General features: G+C 43.7%; 1 protein-coding gene across 1 annotated transcript in view; it reads right to left on the bottom strand.

Moving 5' to 3' along the window:
• Nucleotides 1–236: 236 nt before the first annotated feature.
• Nucleotides 237–17,819, bottom strand: part of MATN2 (matrilin 2) — a 100,236-nt gene continuing 82,653 nt past the window's right edge. Inside the window, exons 17-22 of the mRNA XM_065398125.1 lie at nucleotides 11,895–12,308; nucleotides 6,636–6,788; nucleotides 3,468–3,539; nucleotides 2,748–2,861; nucleotides 2,292–2,387; nucleotides 237–289 (exon numbers count right to left, since the gene is read on the bottom strand). Of these exons, the coding sequence (XP_065254197.1) occupies nucleotides 237–289; nucleotides 2,292–2,387; nucleotides 2,748–2,861; nucleotides 3,468–3,539; nucleotides 6,636–6,788; nucleotides 11,895–12,308 (902 nt within the window). The remainder of the gene's footprint in view (nucleotides 290–2,291; nucleotides 2,388–2,747; nucleotides 2,862–3,467; nucleotides 3,540–6,635; nucleotides 6,789–11,894; nucleotides 12,309–17,819) is intronic.

Here is a 17,819-nt window from a genome sequence, read left to right on the forward strand (position 1 = left end):
GCTAGTTACTATAAAAATTTTAAAGTTCCTTTCAACATTTGTCTTACTGCAATCAATGCAAGAACAAGATGATGCTCTACCTCAGTATGTAAATATTGGGTCCAAAAATGTCCTTTTCCCTCAAACACAAAAAGATTTGTGCTACATAGCTTTGTACTGCTTTAAGAAAATAGCTTTGTTGCAACTTGTATGTATAAATATACAGTACAGTGTATACTTCTGTTAAGAACTCTTGATCAGTATCTTAGTCTGTTTTCCAGGGCTTCCATTCTCTTAGTTATTTCTTCCAGTATTAATAAGTTAAGGAAAAAGCTATCTGGAATACATAGTATTATACAAAAACTTGCCAGAAAGTCCTTCAAATATTAATTTGATTCTCAGCATACTGGAGGGAAGGTGAAATCATTTTTAAAATGACAGTAATTTGACAAACATGTCATGGCAGCCTCTAAAACTGTACACACCTGTATTTGTAACAAGCTAAATATTATAGTCTGTTGTATCCAGCACAACGCTGCATAGTTTTCTACTCAGCATTCTGGCATGTAATGGCTACATTTTTCTTTCATTATCCTTTAAGTGCCCCCTCCACACCCCCAACTTATTATGGAGGGAAGAGAGAATATAACTGCAGCAGATGCTGCTGGTTGTGGGGGTTTGTAGTCTGTTACGGACGTGCTGTCGCTCTCATTCTCCACTCCCCTCAATCCTTGTATTTCACAGCTCAACCCTATTTCCTCCTTTTCAATGCAGGGCTAGACAAAGGAACAAAGGGAGCTGTATGGAGCCCAATATGGAACGTTACAACTGGGTTTCTTTATCACCCCTAAAAGTTTTGTTGCTTAACATTTAAAGTGCTGTCCACTAGCGTTACCAAAAGTACCCATAGACAGGAGTTTCAGGTCACTGCTTATATCTGCTTCGCACAGTGATAGGAGAAAAGGGGCTTCTATTGGCATTTTAAAGTGAAGTGAAACTTTGTTCCTTGCTAGTGCAATCTTTAAAAATGTTTCAGCTACTTACCACTATGAAGCATTATTTATATATAAACATACTATTTACATTAGATTAATATAGAAGACACGAAGTCCCTAACCCACAAATAGATCTGGTACAATACAGGAAAACGTAGTTATGAGTACTGTACTATTTGAGCACCTCATGATCTTTAATATGTGTATCTTCAAAACTTATGAAATGCTATATCCCCATTTTACAGATGGGGAACAGAGAGGCTAAGGGCTGGATCCACAAAGGAGACTGGGCTCCCCATTTGTGAACTCCCCATTGTTGGAGGTTTTTAGGAATATATTGCACAAACACCTGCCAGGACTAGCCACTGGACTTGAGGACCTCTCAAGGTCCCTTCCAGCCCTCCATTTCTCATTCTTTGCAACACCTAACTTCTAGGTTCTCTGCTGCCTAGTGGAATCCGCAGGGGGGGAATTGTGTGCGTAAGAATGGGATACACAAAAGCCAGCAAGCTGAGCTGGGAGCTGTTTAAGCTACTGAGCAGAAAAATTGTAGAATGAGTGCAGCCTAAGCAAGCTTGCCCTTCAAAGGTAGTTAGGCACCTAACTCCAGGCTGCAGAAAGGTGGCTGTTGCTGCTTGGGATTCATAGCCATGAACCTTTCCCAGAGTTAGATGCCTAAGCCAGGTCAGCTTTTTCCTGCAAAAAAGAGGAGACTAAAAAAATGAAAATTGAAGCCAGAAGTGGTTTGTGTGTGTAAAATCAGTCATCATCACTGTTCTCTGTATAATATCCTGACATTTTAATTTGTAAATTATATTAAGTGACTGGTTGCATGTGGCTATTCCCTGAGCACAGCAGGAGACTTCTCTTCTGTATTCTGATACAAGAGTTTCCTGTTGCCAATAAACACTACTCAAAAATAGTATGATGGAGGATTAAAATTTCAGCCGAAGTGATAGCCAAATCCAGAGAATAGGATTATAGTCTCAAAATCAGTATCCATTTTCTTAGCCGCCCTATACCCTCTACTCACCTGATCTAAGATGGAGACTTGTCTTGCTATTCAGTGGTTATGAAACATTTAAGATGCATGTTTATGAATAAAAACTTTGGTCCGTTGATTGAAGGAGCTGTGTAAACAGTAATAGAATTATTTCCATTAATAAATTGCTTTTGGGCCCAAGGAGACATCTGAGACTTTGAGTTTTAAGTGTGTGGCCCTAATTAGCATTTATTGTAACTGTCTTCCCCCCCCCCCCCCCATAAATAACTTCCTTTCTACCTGTGATCCAGGAAACAATTATTCAGAAAGGATATATCGCTGAGTTAGTTTTTTTACTTCAGCGTTGGCATGGTTCTGGAATGTCATGAGATTTTCACAGTTGCACTGCTCCTTATCTTTTGAAGGGTTTGCTGGAAAAGCAGACAGAGGCATTCAGAGAAACTGTGACATATAATCTAAATATACTGAATCTGCAAGAGAATGTAGCCACTAAATGCAGAGCATGTTCAATATTTTCTTGGCATTGAAACATAGTATAATCACTATCAAAAGATGCACATATCAAATCCCAGTTAAATACTTAGCTGTAATCATCACAGAGGAGGAGGCACTTAGAGTGGGTACTATGAAGAAACAGGTAGGCAAGGAACGCCACTCTGTGGCCAGCATTGTTTATGAATTTCCAGTCTTGACATGTCTTTCTAACTTGTGTAATCAAAGGAGAAGGCTGGAATTGCCTAAAGATTACCTGAGCCCTGGTAACTAATTACCTGATCTTGCTGTTGACTGTGAAACACTCTCCTCTTCAAGAAGATACTTGTGATGTACTGCAAAATTGGAACAGGCAAGGAGGTCTGTGACGGCTATGCTGGCTGGTTCAGATCCTGCAGGAAACCCCAAGACAGAACTGTGGTCATGATTATGCAACACATCTATTGAATTTTGTATGTAACACCTTATTCATTTAAGGCCAGATTCTTCCACTCACCCACTGATCAGCACCTTAATCCAGTGGATTTTAGCAGGGACTTCTAATGGTGTAAGGTTCTACTCAGAGTTTGCATTTTACACAAAGAATCTGAGCTATTAGATTGTATACTGTAGACAGACTGTTTAAGTGTTGTATTCCAGGCCAGGAGAGGGACTTCAGCTCTGTATTGGTTACTGTTAAGTCAGAGCACTTTAGAGTCTATTAAGTAGTAAATGATCATGTAAATAAAAAATGTTTTAAAGTACATCAACGTACAAGGTTGCTGTGGAAGTTGCAGTATCCAAATAAACTACTCCGGGGGATAAGGCGGGAGCATGCAGCCATAAGCATGTTGCAGCAAAGCTCAGAAGACCAAAAAGGGTTTGTGGGGGATTTTGTTTTTTTGGTATGGGTATCCCTCTGGGTGAATGATGAACTTTCTATACTGGATGCCATGAGAAGAATGCTGAGTGGGGAGCCAGCTGAGGTGAAAACTCGACACAGATTTAAAGCATCTAACCTGAAGAATGAGAACCAGTCTTGTGAGGTCTCCCTGTCAGTGGATCCTGATGGGGATCTGACTCTTCCAAAGCTGGCAGAAACAATTTCCAAAAGAGAAAGATATTAATAGAAAAAATGATTTTATTACTTTGCACAGAACAGTAACTTCCAATGACAGGAAAATGGTATTTCTTTCCTGATGATTTTCTGTTAGCAGCTTCCCTCCTCCTTCATAACAAGTTGGCAATGGCTCTCCTGTGTGGAATTCAGAGGGGGCTCAGCATTATTGCTGGAGGCTCCAGGACTAAGCCCTGCCTTCATCTTAGGCCATCAAAAGAGTTCTTCTAAAGCTAGAAACACTTCAGCAACTGACAACTAATAACTTAAAATTATATCAACTAACCATAAGTCAGTTACAGAAAAATTTCAGGTCAAACCCGCCATGGCTGTGTGCGCGTGGCCCTGGCTTGCCAGTTTGACTCAAAGCCCCATGGCCTGGCAGAGTGAGCAATGGTGGCTTGCAGCAGCAGGGCATAACTTGCCCTCTGAGGCTCCTGAAAAGCTGCCTATAGCACCTCTTAGACTTGTCTTGATGCTTGAAGGGCTTCTCTGCTACTGGGCAGGGGGTACAAGGGAGCCAGCTAGAGAGATGCTGCACTGGAGGAATGAGGGTGTTAGAGCCAGTGATTCCTCAACTGAAGGGAGGGTGAGAGGAGCTTGCTGGAACAGTCATTGCTGCACAACAACAAATACGAATTAAACTTATAAATAAAACAAAGTGGTTGTGAGAAACTGAGCTGCCAATTTGTTCCATCACTTGGGGAGGAATTTCTGGTGGCCCACGTTAAAGTGTGGTGCTTAGTTAGGGTGACCAGATGTCCCAATTTTATAGGGACAGTCCCGATTTTTGGGTCTTTTTCTTATATGGGCTCCTATTACCCTCCACCCCCATCCCGATTTTTCACACTTGCTGTCTGGTCACCCTATGCTTAGTCCTGGAGCCTCCAGCAACAACCCTGGGCAGCCTCCCAGTTCTGCAGGTGAGAGGTATTACCCATTTGTAATGAATGAAGAGACAAGCTGTGCAGCAGAAAACCAGGCAGCAGACGGACACATCAGAATTTCTAGTTTGGAAACTGCCTCAAAGGGGCAAGCTTTACTTATTTTTGGTTTAGCAAATAACACATTTCTGAAAAGTAAATGAAATGTATGGCAAACAGCACTGCAGCTATCTAAGGATGTTTGATAGGGAGAGAGATTTATTAGAAGAGTTGCCTGAGAATTTTGGACTTGGAATCTCCCTATGCTTTTGAAATTGTCATCATCTGTTTGCCTACCTAGTCTGCAGGTGGATGAACAGAACTGCTTTTCTACAATCTCAGTATTTTGCATGTCCAAGGGAGCTAGCAATAAGCTCCTTAGGGTTGAGGCAGAGGCAGAGGATACACAGTCTGGCTGGAGGGTCCCCAGTCAGATTCTTTTTCCTGACTCCTCCCAAAGCCCGGCCTAAAAGGAGGAATGTGTTACTTCCTACCAGGCAATCCTGCACAGCAAAGAGCCCTCTAGAGTTCCCGGGCTTCATTCTCCTGTTACAGGAAGTGACTTCAGGCATCTATGTGAACGAGCAAGTAATACTGAGTGCCAGTTGTGTGCGAATGGGTGCAGGGACGTCATTGGGTCCCTGGTGAACAGGGGTCCATTCCAGCTCAGAATCCCCCCACCCCTTGAACAGATGCTATGGGAAGCAGGTCTAGAGTGTGGCTGCTAGTGACACAGTGGGAGCAGGGCAGGGGAATGATTTTGGAAAGTCAGGTTCTGCGCTCATGGATCAAAGGACTGGTTTGAAGCACAAACTGGTTGTTTTTCAGTTTACTTACTGGGTACATCAAATTATTTTGTTGCTGTTGTGAACACTGCACAATAGCCCATAAGAAGTCATCCTTAAGTCTTTTTTTTTTTTTTTCCTGCTGAGCCCTACCACTGACTTACATAGGGAGACATCGGCAACATTCCCCTACACTGGAGGTTCTCAAACTGTGGTCCGCGGACCACCAGTGGTCTGTGAGCTCCATTCAGGTGGTCCGCGGATAGTTCCCTCTAAGGTGTGCGCCTGGGCAGCTGCACACGAGACAATGAAGGGCCGCCCACGTAATTAGTGGAGCCGCGCAGACATGGGTCCACTAATTAGGTGCCTGGACCCTGGAGAAGACGCACATGTAAGGTGAGGTGGTGGCCTTGAGGGAAATAGGGGGTAGGGGTGTGAGAAGAGGGGATGGGGGGAATTTGGGACGTGCAGGGCTGCAGCAGCCAGAGAAAGGTGACTTTCCTCAGCTCCAGAGCTGCGGCTGCTGGGGAGAGACCCCCATCCTTCCCAGCCCCAGCTCTGTGGCTGCTGTGGTGGGGGTAGAGACCCCCCTCCTTCCCAGCCCCAGCTCAGGGGCTGCCACAGTGGGGTGACCTCCCCTCCTTCCCAGCCCCAGCTCGGGGGCTGCCACAGCGGGGGAGAGAGGTAGAGACCCCCCCCCTCCTTCCCAGCCCCAGCTCGGGGGCTGCCGCAACAGGTGAGAGAGGGGGAGACCCCCCCTCCTTCCCAGCCCTACCTCAGGGGCTGTGATGGCCAGGGGAGAAAGGGCACATCCATCGCATTACAAAGGTAAGACTACTGATATTAAAATATGAGTTTTGTTCTTCTATTTGTAGAACAAATTATTCTATTTGTAGAATATTAATTATTAAGTTTTTTTATATATAGTGCTTTTATCCAAAGCTCTTTACAATAGCTAGCTAACGGTACGAACAACATTTGGAAAGATCATTAAGTGGTCCACTGAGACCCTCTGCAATTTTCAAGTGGTCCGCAAAAAAAAAAAAAAAACATTTGAGAACCACTGCTCTACACAATTTTAAACATGACTCATATAGACCATAAGTGCAATTGTTCTCTCCCAATAAATCATCATTTGGATTTTCCCTCCCCCCACAACCAATATTCCTAAAGAAATAGCTCATGTTTAGCCTGGGTGGGGTTCACTGATCTAACTGCAGCCTGGAGGAAGGGGGGCAACATTACCAATCCTCCTGGGGTTTAAGTGTATATTTTATGCATCATTTATTAAAAACAGAAGAGAAGCAAAATATAAATGGCTGTTCACTTTTCTTATCTCTCAATGGAAGAGGCATGTGGTACCTTCACAGATTCGTTTTTTTAGTTTTTCACTTATCTCCCCCATGGTACTGAAGTCTTCAGCATAGAAGAGATGTTTGTCTGGTGGCTCAGAAGCAATTTCCAGTAATTCTTCCTCAATTGCTTTTCCTATTCCAACAGCATAGATAGTTATACCTGGGTGCAAGAGAAATTGCACATTATTACTACAGCAACATTTTTTTTAAATCCAGAGTTTCAGTGAAAGGAAGATGTATTATTGATTACTTATAGCATCATAAATGTGCATGCCATATAACTCCAAAGATTCTGTTGGATGAATAATCCTAGTTACACTGAGTTATATAACATCTGAAATGCTGTAGTAACTGACTGCTTTACTGTTGGTTTTATTAACAAACAAGTCTTCAGCTAAAGAAGCCATGGACATATGGTTACCACTGAAGATAAATGAATCCCAAAAGAGCACTGTGACTGCAACATACTGAGGGAGAGAGAGCACCTCTGATCAATTTAGCAGTGGCACTGAGAGACTCTGGAGGGACACAGAGCTCATCAGTCCCTTTTTTGATGAAATGATAGATAGACTTGATGTAGCAGCAAGGCAGGCGGGGCACAGAATCCTGAAAGAGATCAGTAGTTTGCTGAGAAATAGACTTAAACACAGAGTCTTCTCTGATAGAGTCAGCTAGGCAGATTAATCTGGAGCCTTGGAATCTAAGAGTTCTTGATCATCTAAGAGAAAAGCAGAATTTATGTTGGGAGAAGGGACTGAGAGAGAGGAGCCATTTATGGGGCTGGAGGAAAGAGATTAATGAGTCCTGGGGCAGGGATCCTGGGTGTAAGAGTCTCTCCTGCATTGGGTGTTCGTTTTTTTGTCGAGGGAGGGATGGGGAAGGAAGAGAACTGAGAGTAGGAGATCAGTTGTTTAAGGGGATTCATGCCATAGTTAGTCTTAATACATTCTGGTAGCTGGGCTGGGGGCAATGGCTCACATTCCTCTGAGACAGATTTTAAACATACACCACACAAAGCAGAACACACTTCATATTCCTGTTTTCCAACAGCTGGCAATAATTCTTTGCTTCTGGTTTACACATGATCCGAATATTCGTTTCTAATTACATCACTTCTGCCTTTAGAAAATGTACTCACCTTGCACTGACTGCTTTGGAATTTAAAAAAGATTAAAATTTGGTCCTTGTCCTGTCTGCAAAAGGTCATTGTGAAATGAGTGCAGAAGATCTGTCTGGGATCCCAGTCATTTTTTAAAAAAACCCACAACAATTATCCTTTTAAGGACTGAAGCAATTTTTAAGAGAGCTTCAGATGCCAATGACAAAAACTGAATTTTCAGCTCCTTGGTTTCAGATAAAAAGTAGTGCGTGGGGTTAGTATATCTGCTTTCCTTTGCTGTTCAGTGATAACATCTATGTGCTCACTATGAATAACCACTTTCAACCCTCCACTGGCAATGCAGGAGACTAGATGTGATGACATAGTAAATACACCTCTTCCATCTCCAGTGCCAACATTTTTATTAAGCAGAGTCCTGCTTTCTATCAAGACCCTGGATGACATTGTTCTAGCCAGGAAAGTAAAACATCCACCACATTACAGAGGTTGATTCAGTTTAATGAATGGACTGTTCATGCTGAGGTCTGCTGCTTTTTAAAGACATGGAGTTAACAGTGATAAAACATTCAGTGCCAAATTTCTGCTCAGCAAAACTACATTGCCCCCAGTGGGATTACACTGGGGATGTATTTGGCTCCTGGTGTCTCAGTGAAATCAATCCACTGCTGACGTTTCTCACTGAAAGTAAGTGGGGTTGGCTAGTACTTCTCTCCACATCTTTTACTTGTCAAGGTCTGTAACTCTTCCATACACTGTCCCAAATCCTACCTACTCACTCCTGTGCATGAAACCATAAGTTATTGGTTTAATTTTCAAAGCTTCAGAAAGAGGCGTGGTGTTGACATTTCTTTGTGAATACAAGTTTGTTAGCTCTGTTGCCTCCTATTCTGTATTTTTCCACACTGTTTCTTCCTCATCTCCTTGTACCATCACTTCTTCCCTTTTCTCCTTGGCAGAGTCATATCAGGACACACTCCAAACTGGTTGCACAAATGGGGGCCCCTGCCTGCATTCAGGTGTGCAACAAGCTATCATTGTGTCGATATGTCAAAAAACAAGGTCTGAAGCCTCTCTAAGGTCCTGGCAGCTTTATTTGTGCCACGGTCCATCAGCCCAGGTTAGTAGTAGGACTCTTGCAAAACATTTCCTGTTTTACAGACAAGTCCTTTTTTTGTTGAAAATTTTCGGTTTTTAAATCTCTAGCTGTTATTAGATACTGTGTGGGAAAAGTGATTTTTGCCAAGGGCGCCTTACAGAATTGATTTCTGCCACCTTGATCATAGGCTACAGTTTTATGGACTCCCCCCCAAAACAAACAAACCCCAAACAACAACATATTGTAGACCATGTTTACTGTTCAAAATCATCAGTTTCCAATTAAATCTGAACATGAGTTATCATCCTGCTAGGCCCACCTCTATAGCAAACAATGGGTTTCTTTTTCAGCAAGACCAGTGGGATATGGACAATAAAGCAACTGTCACAGGGTCAGCTCACCACTAGGGCACCTCCTCCTGACCGCTCTGGGGATTAGCTCCTTCCAGGCATAGGCACCAACTTTTCCCAGCGCAGGTGGGTGCTCGACCCCCCCCCCCCTCGCCCCGCCCTACCCCACCCCCTGCCGCCCCTGCCCCGCCCCATTCCAACCCCTTCCCCAAAGTCCCCACCCCAACTCCACCCCTCCCTGCCCCTACTGGATCCCTTCCCCAAATCCCCGCCCTGGCCCCGCCTCTTTCCCGAGTGCACAGTGTTTCCCCTCCCTCCCAGCACTTGCTGCCACGAAACAGCTGTTTTGCGGCAGGAAGTGCTGGGAGCTAGGGGGAGAAGTAGGGACGCGGTGCGCTCAGGGGAGGAGGCAGAGCGGAGGTGAGCTGGGGCAGGGTGGAGAGCTGCCCGTGGGTGCAAAGCACCCACCAATTTTTCCTCGTGGATGCTCCAGCCCCGGAGCACCCACCGAGTTGGCGCCTATGCTTCCAGGTGCTGCACCCATCTCTGGCAGTCTCTTCACCCGTCATCCTCTCTCACCATGCCGCCCCTCACTGCAGGAGCTGGAGCTTCCTCTTTGTGACTTGGCCCTCTGGTCTGTGCCACTTCCCTACTGGCTGTTAAGGGAACCCGGGCCCACCCTCTATTCTAGGTTCCAGCTCAGGGACCCTCTAGTCAGCAGCCAAGGACCTCAGTGGCTTTTCCCTGAGCCTTTCCCTACCTGGTTTGTTTAGTCTGAAAAAGAGAAGACTGAGGGGGGACATGATAACAGTTTTCAAGTACATAAAAGGTGTTACAAGGAGGAGGGAGAAAAATTGTTCTTAACCTCTGAGGATAGGACAAGAAGCAATGGGCTTAAATTGCAGCAAGGGTGGTTTAGGTTGGACATTAGGAAAAACTTCCTAACTGTCAGGGTGGTTAAGCACTGGAATAAACTGCATAGGGAGGTTGTGGAATCTCCATCATTGAGATTTTGAAGAGCAGGTTAGACAACCACCTGTCAGGGATTGTCTAGATAATACTTAGTCCTGCCATGAGGGCAGGGGACTGGACTAGATGACCTCTCGAGGTTCCTTCCAATCCTGATTCTGGCTTTCCCCCCATCTCTGGGTTTGCCAGATGCACAACTCCCTCCTCCTCCTCCCAGGGAATAACTGAAGACTACTTTCCTGCAGCCCCCAGCTGTTCGCAGCTCCTGGGTTTTATACCGGCCCTTCCTATCCTCATCCAGCTGAGCCTCATCTAATTAATCCTGTTCACTGGCTCTTCCTCCAGGTGCAGCCTGGGCAGTTAACTGGATCACTTAGTCACCTTAATCCTTTCTGGTCTTGTGCAGGGTGGACACCCAATCACAGCAACATATGATTGCTTCCAAGTCTATGCTGTATTTTTAAAAATTATAGCATAAAGCAAAGGCTCTGGAACAACATATATCTGATATTTTGAGTGCAGTGTTTTATATTAATATTATGTGTTAAACGGAATATTTAATAAAGCTCCTAATATCTGCGATCCTTTAGTGGAAACACGCAGGGCACAGCTCAGCATTCAAGCTATACAATGCAACTGCCTTGTGCTGATTTGGTTCTTCAGTACATAGACTCTCTCAGAGGTACTTATTCATTACTTCCTGAGATAGTAGTTGTAATGCAGTGCTTTGTGGTAAAGCCCCTAGACCAGTGGTTTTCAAACTTTTTTTCTGGCAACCCAGTTGAAGAAAATTGTTGATGCCCGTGACCCAACGGAGCTGGGGATGAGGGATTTGGGGTATGGGAGGGGCTCAGGGCTGGGGCAGAGGGTTGGGGTGCAGGGGTGAGGGCTGTAGGGTGGGGCTGGGATTGAGCAGTTCAGGGTTTTGGGGGGCTCAGGGCTGGGGCAGAGGGTTGGGGTATGGGAGGGGATCAGGGCTCTGGGCTGGGGGTGCGGGCTCTGGGCTGGGGATGAGGGGTTTGGGGTGCAGGAAGGGGTTCCAGGTTTGTGGGGCTCAGGGCTGGGGCATGGGGTTGGGGTGTGGGCTTACCTCAAGCAGCTCCCGGTCTGCCACGCAGCAGGGGTGCTAAGGCAGGCTTCCTGCCTGTCCTGGCACCGTGGACCGTGCTGCGCCCCAGAAGCGGCCAGCAGCAGGTCCGGCTCCTAGGCAGAGGCGCACAAGCAGCTCCGTGCAGCTCTTGCCCGCAGGCGGCACCACCCCCAGCTCCCATTGGCCGGTTCCTGGCCAGTGGGAGTGCAGAGCTGATGCTCAGGGTGGGGACAGTGCACGGAGCCTCGTGAAACCCCCTGCCTAGGAGTCAGACCTGCTGCTGGCCGCTTACAGGGCGCAGCGCGGTGTCAGAACAGGTAAGGACTAGCCTGCCTTAGCCAGGCAGCACTGCCTATGGGACTTTTAATTGCCTGGTCGGCGGTGCTGACCAGAGCCGCCGCGACCCAGTACCTTACATTCTGTGACCCAGTACTGGGTCACGACCCACAGTTTGAAAACCACTGCCCTAGACAGAGAACCAAACGTTTGGGAAAATATAATTCTCTCCAGCAGAGGGCAGTGCTACATGCACTGGCCAGTACATTAATCTTGTCTCTTCATTAATATACGCTGAAATACTTTTTAAAATAAATAAATATAAACATCCTTAAAGAAACAGTGACAAAGAAATACTAGATTACCATTCTGCTTTGCTTTGCTGGCCCACTCAGAGACTTCATCTTGGGCTCGTCCATCTGTAAACACTATAGACACCCTGGGTACTTCTGCTGAAAATGGCCTTGCCCCTTCTGCTTCAGTAAAGCTTCTCTCAAACATTTGTTTCAAGGCAAGTCCAGTCATAGAGCCTTTCCCCATGTATTTCATTTGGGATACTGCTTTTTTCATGTCTTTGGCTGTGCTGAATTGTCTTAATGTGAACTCTGTGCGAACTTGAGAGGAATACTGCAGCAAACCAACTCGAGCAGCTTTGGGAGAAATCTCAAGAGAATCCAAGATTCCAGAGACAAATTCCTTTACAACTTCAAAATTATCCTCTCCGAGACTTTTTGATCCATCAATCACGAACACCAGATCAATTGGGCCTTCAGTGCATCCTGTATAAATAAAATAAAAGCAAAGATTTTAAAGAGAGGAAGGATTTCTCAGTCGTTAGGGAACTAGCCTGGGACTTAGGTTCAGTTCCCTCCTGAGCAAGTCATTCACTCTGTCTGTGCCTCAGTTCCCCATCTGTAAAATGGGGATGATGATACTTTGTTACCTCACGGGCATTATGAGGATAAATACATTACAGAGTGTGAGGTGCTCAGACAACATGGTGATGAAGGCCATAAAAGTACCTAAGATAAAGGAAAATATGACTTCATGGGAGCCCAATAAAGGAGCATGACAAGATCCAGAATAGATTGAAACCACCTCCCCTCACAATCAGATGCTCGAGTTAACAGCTTGAATTCTCATATCCTGTTTTCATCATTTTTTGAAATTCCACAGTGAAAAAATGTGTAAAAGAAAACTGGACAGAACATAGGCCATATTTGGATTCAGGTCTGAGTAACTGTTTAATGAAAGTTAGCATTACTAGATGTCCGAAGCAGATTTCTAGCTTGTAGGCAAACGGTTATTAGAGTAAGGTCATCCACTTGCCCTAGACTTTGCCTCCACCTCTCAGCATTACTTTCCCAGTGTCATTCATTGTCCTGAGTACATGTGGAATGAGTGGATGTGTATATGTTGACAAGTCATTAATTATATTTAAACACTATGTTGTGGGCCTAAGCAGAAGTCTGCCTACCAGCTCCTTATCATATGGCTCTTCTTGTGTTCTATTTTCAAGAGACATCTGTTAGCAGTTACGAACGAACTGCAGTAAGACATGTACACTCTAACCTGGAATCTTCAAGACCAAGTAACTTATGACTACCAGGCTGTAACAGCTAATTGGCCTTTGAAGATATTGGGGTGTCCCCCTGAGGTGGAGGAAAGGGACACTGATCTCTACAAAGCACTCTAACCATGCGGAAGGAAGTGGAGGCTCTCTCACATCAATAAGACACCCAAAATTGTATCCTGCTCAATTTCCTGGACTGGCCATCCAAGGACGAAGACGAAAAGATTCTGACCCTCAGCTAAGCCAAGCCTGAAATCTACATCTGAGAGAGAAAAGACCAGGCCATCCCCCCCCCCCCCCCCCCCACGTCAAAAAGCTTCAAGTTTCATTTTATCATTTATAAAGATACAGGTAAATATCACCTAGGCTATGTCTCCATTACAGACCTTACAGCGTCGCAGTTGTACTGCTACAGCTGCCCTGCTTTAATGTCTCCTGTGTAGCCGCTCTGTGCCGGTGGGAGAGAGCTCTCCTGCCAGCATAATTAAAGCACTCCCAACAAGCGGCGGTAGCTATGTCGGCAGGAGACCATCTCCCGCCAACATAGCGCTGTCCACACTGGCACATTTGTCGGTGAAACTTATGTTGGTCAGGGGGCTGTTTTTTCTCACCCCTGGCTGACAAAAGTTTTACCAACGAAAGTGCTAGTGTAGACAAAACCTTAGTTCCAAAACTAAGGCCTAGTCTACACTTAAAATTAGATGGACCTAGCTATGTTGCTCAGGGCTGCAAAAAATTTCTCCCTAAACCTGTTAGTGAGAGAACTGTGGATTAAATAAGTGTCATTCTGAAACTGCTATGTGTGGGATTCTAGAAAACATTTTGTATCTGTGCAAGACTGGCAGAAAGATGCAGCCATTGTGTTAAAGTGGGGAGGGAAAATAGATTAAATAAACAACAATGTGATGTAGTTTCTGTGAACAGTGAAGTTTAATGGGAGAGAGCAGCTAAAGGAGGCCTGGTCTACACTAGATGGTTAGGTCAATGAAAGCTGCCTTGTGTTGACCTCGCTGTGGAAGTTTCTTCACTTAAATTTGGCTCCTGACGATGTAAGAGCCTCTCTACCCTGATTTAGTAACACCACCCCGAGCAGTGTAGAGTCACGGGCCATGTAATTAGGTTGACGCAGTGTCAGTGTAGACCCGTAAGTGTTGCTTACGTGGACTGTTACTGGCTTTCAGGAGCTGTCCCATAGTGACAATACAATCCAGACTAGCACTCCTGGTGAAGACATACACCACTGACACGATGAGCTGAGTTGCATACACACAAGCAATTTAATAACTGCTGTGGCTGTATGCCAATCTAAGTTAGGTTGACATAATTTTGTAGTGTAAATATGGCCCATGAAATCATTCTAAGGGCTGTATTTACTTAAAACCAAGGCAAGGACTAGATTTTTAGCTGAATGGCTTAACTTAAAGGGAACAGCTTCTCCCCTTAACCTTCCTGTAAAACACAGAGTTTTTTCGTTATAATTAATACAATCACTAATTGTAATACTCGGTGAGCCAAATAAACTGAACCAGTGACTTACTGATTATACTTCATTTATAACCTTGATTTGATTATTGCACTGTATTACTGTAAATTAAGTTAAGCAAGTTAGGAAAACTATAAGTTAAATTAGCTAATGACATATTTCATTTAAACATATATTTGTTTTATAACTGTTTGCTTAATGTTTAATACATTTATAAGAGATACACTGGACTGGCTTATCTCTCAAAATTTCAGCAAAGACAATTTCAACGTAGAGGTAAAAGGTGAAGCCATTAAAAAACATTGCTGAGACCATCCTGTATTTTAATTACCTAAAATACCACTCTATTATCCCTACAAAACTAAAAGCAATAAAATGGCAATGACAATGGCCAATCAACATTTTAGTCCTAACTTTATAATGACATGGGGGGTACAAAATGGATTTCTGAAAATAAGTACAGATTGTATGAAAATTCCTTTCCCCCTCCTCCTACCCCTCCCCAACACACATTCAATGACTATGTGCGGTAACGATGATATTATCACCTAGTCATGCCGCACCAGTAATGTGCTATCTAAGGGCAATATTCTGCTCTTCAGATCCACACTTCTCTGTGCTTGATTTCTCAGCAAAACTCTCACTGATTTTCACCAGCGTAGAGATACCAAGTGAAAAATATGCACTTAGGAAGGATCTGTACTGTGGACAGGAGAATAGAATTTTGCCCTATGTTTGACATCAAACACCATTCCCACTGCTTCTGGGATCTTCTAGTAGAGCCATAATTTATAACCATCTCTTGGAATGCAGCACAGAAAAAAACAAACGAACAAAACATGAAAACTAAATACTCTACTCCATCACACCATTATCAGGAAATAGCATTTAGTTTCTATTCCAGTATTGTCTAGCATGCCGTACTGTGACAGGAGCATTGAGGATTAACAGAAGCAGGGCTGGACTATGCTTGCTGGGCCTTCCTCTTCCTTCTAACAGCTCTCTCCATCCAAGTCTAAGTTTGTGGGAAAGTCTCAGAGAGGGGAGGGAACAGAAGTGGGAAGGTTGGTGGCTTTTCTGCTGAGTGGAAGGAGACAAGACAGAGACAGGAGCTGCCTGTATCCTTTAGTTTAGAGACCTCAGCAGGAATATTTTTGGTATTGTTCTAATTATTTAGTAATAGGATTTTAACTCTCAATCTCTTGGATTTGAGTTAATGCCCAAGCCATCTGATAAGGAACAATAAACTGAGGATTGTACTTTTTGCAAAGGATTAAAAAAACTCCAAAAATTTAATGTAAAACCTGTTTCAAATTTATTCCAAATCCATTAGATCCATTAAACAGAAAACTCTAGAGACAAAAATGGAAATGGTCAGCTAAAATGAGCAAAAATATTGCAAAGTGTATGTGTTTGGGGGTATATTGTATGGATATATACCTGTATTCTATATCAATCTCTCATACACACACAGCACATATGCAATTCACAGGTTAGTAGAAAGCAGTGGATGATACACAGTTTCTTTCACGAAGTAGGACCGGTTCGCCACAGTTCAACAAAGCAGTTACTATGCTTTACTGTGAGAAAGAAGCACATTTAAGGAATTTCTGGAATTAGTTTGTCTTATAAACAAAACAAAACTTGGTACCAGCATAAACAGTCTGTTCATGTAATCATGGTAAATAACTTCAAAATGCCAAACAATCAGGATACCTTTTATTTTTACCATACAGTCTACATTGGATTAAAAATGATACAAGCAAGAAGCATTTGGAAAGATTAATTTCTAAAAGGAAGACAAAACCACACTTATACCATACAACACTAGAGGGAACCAGTCATATCTAAATCACTACAGTCTCTCCCCCTGGGGTTCAAGAGAAGGGGTTCTTATTTGCTATGTTTTGATTCAAATGTTAAAAAATGGAATGGACTGCACAGGTGAGGTCTCAGCCTGCGTTTTTTTTTTTAATTATCATTGTCTATCTCTAATCTTAAAGCAATCAGAGTACAGAGACATGGAAGTGGAATCAGAAAGCAAATTTCAGACACCAAGAAACAGTTTACATTTCTGAAGGACGGTGTTGCAAGCTGGTTTCTTGAGGTGGGTCAGATCTGTCTTTGCCTACTGTCTTTTAAAATAAAATTTCTCCCTTCACCAATTATATTTTCCCATTATATTCATCACTTGACCTAAGTTCAAGCGCTAACAACATGTACCATGCTAACAGGTGGTACATATGGATGAAACAACTGCCTATACTTTAAGAAATGTTCCCTTATGCCTAGTCCAGTTCAAGGGCAGCTACAGTTCTGAAGAATTTAGTAAATAATAATACCTCACTTTGAAGATTAAGGGCCACAATATGATGATAGGTATATGCTGGGGAGGACTAAGGGTGGGGAGGAGAAGAAGGCACATTTCACAGTAGCCTACACACACAGGAGGTAGCCATAATTTTAGCCAAAGGCAGTGAGGAATATGAGGTGGGCTAATCCTGCTGGGAGTGAACCAGTGGGCCTAGAGGAGGCAGAGCATAGGTAGTGATGCTACTGTATCCCCAGCAAGGCCTGTACCTGATGGGTTTACCCGTTGTATAGGTGTAGAAAGCCCCTCTGCCACAGACTTCCTCTGTCCTTAAGCAAGACACTTAGGAGCTTCATCCTGCAAGGTACTGAAAATTTTAACTCCAATCCAGCAAAACACTTAGAATCATAGATTCCAAGGCCAGAAAGGATCATTGTGATCATCTAGTCTGAGGAGCACGGAGAGTCCTATTGGCTTCGTGTGCTTAAAGTTACACATATGGGAGTATTCATGTACTGAAGTGCTTTGGTTGGATCAGAAGCAGTGCTCAGAACTTTACAGGATTGAGCCTTTAATCTCTCTGTGCCTCAGTTCCTTATTTGTAAAATGGAGATAATAATACACCCGTACTTCACAGCTGTGTTGTGATGCTAAATTTATTAATGTATTTAAGATAGGTGTTTAGAAATATTACTCTGACCAGTGCCAAAGAATGCCTTGATATGAATGTACTAATTGTGCTGCATTCAGATATGTATTTGTCAGTTTTGTAAGAAATGAATGACCACCAAACATTTGACCTTATTCGGAAGTTTTCCTCTGTGTTGCAAATCTTACTAAAAACAAAATATATTTGTGGTTTCTTTTTTATCATCCGCTCTCATCTGAAACTTTAGGTTTTTCTCCCTAATTGCTTCCTAACA

Source organism: Emys orbicularis, chromosome 2, assembly GCF_028017835.1.
Source record: "Emys orbicularis isolate rEmyOrb1 chromosome 2, rEmyOrb1.hap1, whole genome shotgun sequence".
Lineage (NCBI taxonomy): Eukaryota > Metazoa > Chordata > Testudines > Emydidae > Emys > Emys orbicularis.